Source organism: Centrocercus urophasianus, unplaced genomic scaffold (genome assembly GCF_019232065.1).
Source record: "Centrocercus urophasianus isolate 14NV4802_14NV808 unplaced genomic scaffold, USGS_Curo_1.0 seq_144, whole genome shotgun sequence".
NCBI classification, from domain to species: Eukaryota; Metazoa; Chordata; class Aves; order Galliformes; family Phasianidae; genus Centrocercus; species Centrocercus urophasianus.
Genome location: NW_024884631.1, coordinates 40,753 through 49,408, shown reverse-complemented (window position 1 = coordinate 49,408; position 8,656 = coordinate 40,753). Strand labels below are relative to the sequence as shown.

General features: G+C 42.6%; 1 protein-coding gene across 1 annotated transcript in view; it reads left to right on the top strand.

Moving 5' to 3' along the window:
• LOC122158507 (zinc finger SWIM domain-containing protein 6-like) overlaps positions 1–8,382 on the top strand; it is a 32,858-nt gene extending 24,476 nt beyond the window's left edge. The window contains exon 5 of the mRNA XM_042815234.1: positions 6,971–8,382. Coding sequence (XP_042671168.1) covers positions 6,971–7,833 — 863 coding nt within the window. The 3' untranslated portion in view covers positions 7,834–8,382. The remainder of the gene's footprint in view (positions 1–6,970) is intronic.
• The last annotated feature ends 274 nt before the right edge of the window (positions 8,383–8,656 follow it).

The following is an 8,656-nucleotide window of genomic DNA, read 5'->3' as shown; positions in this document are numbered from 1 at the left end:
TATGATAGCGGAGATCATAAAATAAAAATAATATTATACAATTCTAAAGCAGAAACAACACTTGATTCTCACAGGAGAAGGAGAAGTGTACTCAGCAGGACATTCTGTTCACTTCTGTGCTTTGCCATAGGTTTCCTGTGTCTTGATAAGATATACCTTTAGCTTCTGTATTCCAGCTTACCATCTGCAAGATAAGAATAAAACATTTAGAAGTGAAAATAAGGGCATTAAAAACTATGTAGCTATTTAAAGTAATAAAATAATCAACAGCTGTGATAGCGAGGACTATTTAAATACCATGATGATAAGGGAAAATTTTAATCAAATTTTATTCATCACTAGAGATACTTCTGGAAAGCATGCTTCCTTTCTTTCTTTCATAGAATCCCAGAATCATAGGGGTTTGAAAGGACATCTGGAGATCATCTAGTCTAACCACCCTGCTAAAGCAGGTTCCCTAGAGTAGGTTACACATTAAAGCATCCAGGCAGGTTTTGAATACCTCTAGAGAAGGAGACTCCACAACATCTCTGGGCAGATTGTTCCAGTGCTCTGTCACCCTCAAAGTAAAGAATTTTTTTCTCATGTTCAGAAGGATCTTACAGTGTTTCAGTTTGTGTCTGTTGCTCCTTGTCCTGTCACTGTGCACCACAGAAATGATTCAGGCTCCATCCTCTTGACATCTGCCCTTTAGATATTTATAAGCATTGATAAGATCTCCTCTCAGTCTTCTCCAGGCTGAACAGTTCCAGGTCTCTCAGCCTTTCCTCATAAGGGAGATGGGTAGGCCATTCCAGTGCCTGACCACTCTCTGAGATAAATAGTTTTTCCTTATGTCTAACCTAAACCTCCTCTGGTACAACTTGTGGCCATTTCCTCTGGTCCTGTTTGTTGCCTGGGAGAAGAGGCCAAATCCCTCTTCACCACAACCTCCCTTCAGGAGGTTGTAGAGTGCAATGAGGTCTCCCCTGAGCCTCCTCTTCTCCAGACTGAACAATCCCAGCTCCCTCAGCCGTTCCTCATAAGACTTGTGCTCCAGACCCCTCACCAGTTTTGTTGCCCTTCTCTGGACACATTCCAGGGCTTCAATGTCTTTCTTCTAGTGAGGGGCCCAAAACCGAACACAGTACTCAAGGTGCAGCCTCACCAGTGCTGAGTAGAGGGGGATGATCACCTCCCTGCTCCCACTGGCCACACTATTTCTAATGCAGGCCAGGATGCCATTGGCCCTCTTGGCTACCTGGGCACACTGTCAGCCCATGTTCAGCCAAGCTTCAAACAACACCCCCAAGTCCTTTTCCTATTCACAGTCATCCAGCCACTCTCCCTCAAGCCTGTAGCACTGCATGGGGTTGTTGTGCCCAAAGCGCAGGACCTGGCACTTGGCCTTGTTGAACCTCATCCCAGCGATCCAGCTTATCTAGATCCCTCTGAAGGGCCTCCCTACCCTCAGGCAGATCAACACTACGATGTTCTTTGAGATCATGAACTCCACCAGAACATGATTGCTACAGACCAGCTTGCCCCAATCTTAACCTCTTCAATGACTTCCTCTGCACTGGTTTGCATCAGGTCCAGCAATTGTTCCCCTCTTTTTGGTATGTCCAATATCTGGATCAGGAAATTATCCTCAATGGATTCTAGGAGTCTCCTGTATTGCTAGCAAGTCACCATGTTTTCTCAGTAGATATCCAGGTAGTTGAAATTCCCAATCAGGATGAGAACCTGTGAGTATGAGGCATCTTGTAGCTGAAGAAAGAAGGCCTTGTCAACAGTCTCCCCTTGATCAGACAGCCAGTAGTAGTTCCCGATCACTAGATTTCCTTTATTAAACTGATCCCCTGGTCCCTAATTTTAAACCCACAAGCTCTCAACCCATTTTGACCGTTTCTCAGAGGCAGCTATTCATAGTCTATCCACTTCTTAACAGAGGGCAGCTCCTCTGCCTCTCCTACCTTGCCTATCCCTTCTAAAAAGCTTGTAGCCCTCAATTGTAATTAAAAATAATAACAAATTAATAATGAATTAATAACTAATAATAAATAAAATAATAATAAAATATTGTTTTTAATACTGCTTTAAATTAGTTTATATATCATAATAAAACTATATGTGGCAGAAATGCTATCTCACAGCCTGAAACAGCCATTGAGCACCTGGTGGGAAGGCAGGGCCAACCCAGGGGAGCTCAGGTGTAAGCAATGCACCTGAGTGACTGGAAGAAATGGAGCCAGGATCCACACCCTCCCAGATCTCATTTAAGGGTTGAAAGTGGAGGTAAAGGTATCTTTCTGGAGATTCTAGTCTATCTGTGGCATTCTGAAGTTGAGCAGCTTTTTTTTTTTTGTTTTTTTTTTTTTTTTTTTTGCTCATGGCTGTTGTGATTAAGCTGATTCTCACTTACTACAGCCTGAATCTCTGCTACCCTGCTGTTATTGTTGTTTTCCCACACATTGTAGTGTTATACTTGGTGAGCCAGCCAGGTACTTATTTACAATGGATTACTTTAAAAGAAGTTATGTGTTGTAAGGTTAGTGGGACCCTGAATACACTGAGAGAGGAACTCCTGGGGGAAACCCTGGGATTCCTGGGTTACCCGTGGCTGAGTGCTGGTTGGATTATTGAAGAATGGGGGCCTATGAGGGACAATGGTCCCGTTATTAAATCCCCATCAAAAATAGACCATTTCCTGAATAAATTAGGACAGAAATTTTTACAACTGAGGAAAAAATAGTAACAGCATCTGTTGTGGTATGGCTCCTGCTTCTCACTATTGGAGGAAGAATTAGAAGTTAAAAACGAGCTTTTGAAAGCTCACATGAGACAACTAGAGGATAAAATTACGTCTTTGACAGGGCAAACTTCCCCACCTTCAAATGGAACTTCCCCTTTGGAAATAGAGACCTGTGTCACTAGAACAGGAAAAGGACTTGGATCAACAGGATCTTTGGATCCTAGTTGAACCCAAGAACAAAAAGAAGGCCAAGCAGACTAAAAGCCAACTAGAGGAACCTCAGATCCTCTTGAAAAAAAGGCCAGTAATAACTCAGAAAACAAAGAAAATCAAAGACAGACCAGCAGGGTTGGCACCCAAAGAGTGGCCCCCTGCACATACCTCATTACATGTAACAGCGTGACTGTATACAGCTGCTTGAACTCATGGATCTGTTACAACAATTTAAGCAAGGACCACGAGAGACCATACCAGCTTGGCTGTTGAGATTATGGGACATGGGGGCTGAAAGTGTGGTAATTAATGAGCCCGATATTTCTAAACTTGAATCCATTACCACACATTCGGCTCTCAGACAAAAGCTCCATGCCACTGTCATACGTAATGACAAAAACCATTCTGTAATACAATGGATAATGGCAGTATGTAGAATCACATGGCCAAACAAAAGTGATGTTCTGATAAATGCTGGTCTATGGACCTCGATGGAGGAACTTCAAATTTATATTAGAGAACTGGGAAAGAAAGAGGCAATTTATGATGATGCATTCCAGAGTCCCAATTTAGTTAAGTTCGATGGGGATGAGGGACCTCATATTAGAACAAGCTCCTCCCCACCGGTATGGCACACTGGTGTCCGTACTGAACCCCTTAGTGGCCTAAGAGGCCATCATCCAACAGGCTGCCCAATTGATGGCTGATCTGAGAGAGACAGAGTACCTTCATACCAGGTACAATATCCAAATGTTGGAAGGGGCTGAGGTCCTCCTCGTAACTAAAACCAGGAGATCCGCCCCACGGACTACTCAATCAGGACCCATATGGGTATCATAAAAGCAAATGTTAAATGACTTAATCTGGGCTGAGGTTCAATTTGCTAAAATTGATTTCCAGCCCAATTATGTCCTCCTCCAGCTCTGGAGGCAGCTGGAGGAAAATCAAAAGCCTCAAAATACATCCAAAAAAGCAGGAATGAGAATTATTCAAAAGGTACCAACAAGAACATGGTAGCTAGATGATTTCCTAGTTCCCAATAAAAGGAAAAAGCCTCCTCAAGTGACCCCAGCCACTGCATCTGAGCGACCTGAGGAAAAAGAATTAGCATTTGTACAGTTACTTGCATGACCGGGGATGCCAGCCCCCCTGCACCTCAAGCTCCCAGATGTGGCCGGAGGCACTGTGTCAAACTGACTCTTTTTTGCTCTTTTTTGCTCCTGAAAGAATATACAATGAGTTATGGCACTAGTTGACACAGGCGCAGAAACAGGTTATTTATGGTGTTCCAGCCAAATTCCAGGGAAATAGGGTGGTGACTGGTGGGTTTGTGGGACAGACCATCCCCGTAACCTAGACATGGTTGAAGTTGGGGGTTGGGCACATCCCACCCTGGGAGTATAAGGTATCTATTGCCCCAGTCCTAGAGGATATACTGGGCATAGATATACTATGGGGTCTGACTCTCTAGACAACCATAAGAGAGTTCAGACTGAGAGAGAGAGGTATTAGTATCCAGGCAGTGCAGGTGATATTAAGAGGCCGTGCATAACATGCAGCTATTTTCTTGCCAAATCTGCACTGGATTACTAATACTAAACACTGTAGACCCCTGGGGGGGGGGGCAAGAGGAAATACCTGCACTGGTGCAGGAACTAGAAAAATAGGGATCATAAGACCTGTACATAGCCCATATAATTTCCCCATATGGCCAGTGCGAAAGTCATATGGCACATGGAGAATCAAAGAATCACAGAACATGCTAGAGGTATGTCTGGTAGGTATTTCTGTTTAGAAAAACTATTTCATGTTCTCCATTTTATTTAATTTATTTATCGTTTACCAAAGGAGGAGTCTGGACGGCATCCCTGTATTCTTCCCAGATGGCACACCCTTGTTTCCAGAGCTTGTGTGCACATTTCTTTGCCCTCAGTTTGCCCAGCAGGTCCTTACTGAGTCATGCAGAAGGAGAGTGTAATCCACTGAGAATGACAGTGGATTAGTGAGAATTAAATAAGGTCACGCCCCCCATTCATGCAGCCCTACCCAATATTGCTTCCCTGATGGACACATTGAGTAGGGAGGTAGAAACCTACCACTGAGTCCTAGACTTGGCAAATGCCTTATTCAGTATTCCCATTCATGCAGACTCACAAAACCTGTTTGCCTATAAGTGGGGAGGCAGACAGTGGACCTTTCCAGTCCAGTAACAAGGGTACGTGCATTCAGCAACAAATTGTCATCTAACTTATGACAATTATGGCTTGTGATCTGGCAAAGTGGAATAATCCTAATATCATCAAACTGTTCCACTATATTGATGATGTCAGTTGACGTCTGACTCAGTGGAGTCATTAGGATAGGCTGTAGATTCATTGACTACTCATTTACAAGAGAAAGGGTGGACTATAAACCCACAGAAGGTACAAAGACCAAGATTGTAGGTGAAATTCCTGGGTATAGTTTGGTCAGGAAAGACCAGAGTACTATCCAGTGAAATAATATACAAGTTTCAGGTGTTCCTAGTCCCTACGGCACCAAGGCTGCTGCAAGAATTTTTGGGTATATTGGGATAATGGCATTCCATTATACCCCACTAAGTGCAGCTGCTGAGGCCCTTGTATCCACTCACAAAGCAAAGCCAAAGGTGGGACTGGGGGAGAATGGAACAAGAGGCATTCCAGCAAGCAAAACTAGCTGTTAAACAGTCCCAGGCACTGGGTATACTGGATCCCACCCTTCCAGCTGAACTAGGTGTTCATGTAACTCAGGATGTGTTCCTCTGGAGTCTATGAGGGTGACAAAATTCTGTTCAAAGCCCGGTTGGGTTCTGGTCTCAGGTTTGTCACAGAGCAGAAGAAAGCTGCAGTATGACTGAAAAACAGTTATTGGCTGCCTACTCCGCAATACGAGTGGTAGATCCAATAACCCAAAAAGCTGAAGTCATAGTGAAGACCACCTTGCCAATTCAGGGCTGGGTGAGATATCTGACTCACCTTCCTAAGACAGGGGTGGCCCAAGCACAGACAGTGGCATAATGGGTTGCCTATCTCATCCAGAGGAGTAGTCTGTCTATATCACCGCTGAAATAAGAGCTCTGGAAGATCCTAGGCCCTGTAACTTATCACGGTGATGTGCCAGAGGAGAAAATGGACATTCCACTAGAGAAGTGTCCCATTCAGGAAGGGAAGTATCCCATTCCTGAAGATGCCTAGAATACAGATGGGTCCAGCAAGGGTAACCCGAGCAAGTGGAGAGCACTGACATACCATTCCTCCACTGAAACAATCTAGTTTGAAGAGGGGGATGGTCAGAGTAGCCAATGGGCAGAACTGCAAGCCACGTGGATGGTTTTAACTAAGGAAACCGGTGACAATATCCTGAATATCTGCACAGATACTTGGGCTGTGTACTGGGGTCTCACTCCTTGTATTGCACAGTGGGGCCCCCTGGAATGAACTATTCACACCAGAAATAAGGAAAATATCAATTTCAGATAAAAGCCAGTAGCGTGTACTTCTCTAATAAGAGCATGATGTTCTGTTGCATATGAATGTGATACAAGATACATCTGAAAAGTTGTTACAGGTATTAAGATTTTTTATTTAAGACGTGCTTGGTATTAAATGCAGTGTTCTATTAAGTGATCTATTTAGCATGTTTTCTTGTTCTTTTGTGCATGTGCTCTATTTTGAAATGCGCACTGAGAAAAGAATTTAAAATTTCTTTTTAAGACGTGTTCATTATAAGAGCTGCTTTTTAGTAATAGAGACCAAATGAGCCAGAAATTGTTATTCAAATGGTTTTAAATAACACATAAAACCGCTCAGTTGTTACACCAGCAGATTAAAGCTTATTTTGCAGGCTTTTTTGTTTTTCTCTGCATTTCAGTGATTTAGTATCTTTTGTTTTAATATCCTTTTTTATCCATGTTATCTGTTAACTGGTAACTGGTTCTCTTTTTGAACATCTGTATCTGCCTGATTTTATCAGTTATGGCTAATTCTTTTTTTTCTCTCCCAGGTGTTCATGCACTAGATAGCATCATGCAAAACTGGTTTACACTTTTCACTCCAACGGAAGCCACTAGTATTGTTGCTACAACAGTGATGTCCAATAGTACAATTGTCCATCTGCATCTGGACTGCCTTCAGCAGGAGAAGCTGGCCGGCAGTGCTAGGACGCTTGCTCTACAGTGTGCCATGAAGGATCCTCAAAACTGTGCCCTCTCTGCACTGACTTTATGTGAAAAAGAGCGCATAGCTTTTGAGACTGCTTACCAAATCGTTCTAGATGCTGCTACAACCGGCATGAGCTACTCGCAGCTTTTTACTGTAGCACGATACATGGAGCACCGTGGTTACCCCACACGGGCCTACAAGTTGGCCACTCTGGCCATGACACATCTCAACCTGAGTTACAATCAGGACACACACCCTGCTATTAATGATGTTTTGTGGGCATGTGCACTCAGCCACTCCCTTGGGAAAAATGAGCTAGCAGCTATAATACCTCTGGTAGTCAAAAGTGTCAAATGTGCAACAGTACTGTCAGACATTTTGCGTAGGTGTACTTTGACCACTCCTGGCATGGTGGGACTTCAGGGAAGGAGGAACTCTGTTAAGCTCATGTCACTGGACAAAGCCCCTTTAAGGCAACTCTTGGATGCCACAATTGGAGCCTACATTAATACAACTCATTCGCGTCTCACTCACATCAGCCCTCGACACTATGGTGAGTTTATAGAATTCCTCAGCAAGGCCCGAGAGACCTTCTTAATGTCTCATGATGGACAGATCCAGTTTACACAGTTTATTGACAACCTAAAACAAATCTATAAAGGCAAAAAGAAATTGATGATGTTGGTTCGTGAGCGGTTTGGTTGATGAAAGTGTGGGGAGGGAAGGGACGATTTGTTTCTACTTGAGCTTGCCTTTTTAACTTAAAGAAAAAGAGCCACACTGGTATTATATGTGTATAGTTGTACTGAGTTTGCAAACTAAATTGTCATGTTGTGAAAGTTCGTGTTTACTTTTCTCCTTTTTTCTGTTAAAAAAGGTTTGGTTTACACTGAGTATATGTTGTCAAGTGGCAAGAGCCCATATCGCTCTCCTCTCTGTATACATGCGCAGCCTCAAAACCAAGCATATATTGCAATGGCTTTAAAACAAAACAAAACAAAACAAAACAAAACAATATCTCCATCCTGTGATAAATACCTCAAATGGATTCAGCTTTATTCCTTTGTAACTCATCCTTACATTCAGCATATTTAAACAAACCAATAAGTGAAATACTAATAGTTAAGGCTGACCACATGGCTTTGCAGTGCTGTTCATCCTGAAGCATGACAAACAATGCTTATGCATGTGGAAACTTAGCTACTGTCAACATACATTCTCAGGGATTTATTAAAAAAAAAAATAGAAGAAGAATGAGAGCATTTATTATACTTATATATATTATAGTATATGTCTGAATATTGAAAAATATAACATTAATTTATATTTTAAAAATCTGTGTAATGCAGAATACTTGAAGATGCAGTAGCTTGGTTTCAAACGAAAAAATATCTATCAGATGGATGAAAGTGCGCCTTGCTGCAGGGTTGGCTCAGGTGGTGAACTGTATGTTGGGCATCTATGCAGAACCACCTTTTAGATTCCATGGTTAGACTGATACCTACTGGGGGAAGATTTTTATATATTT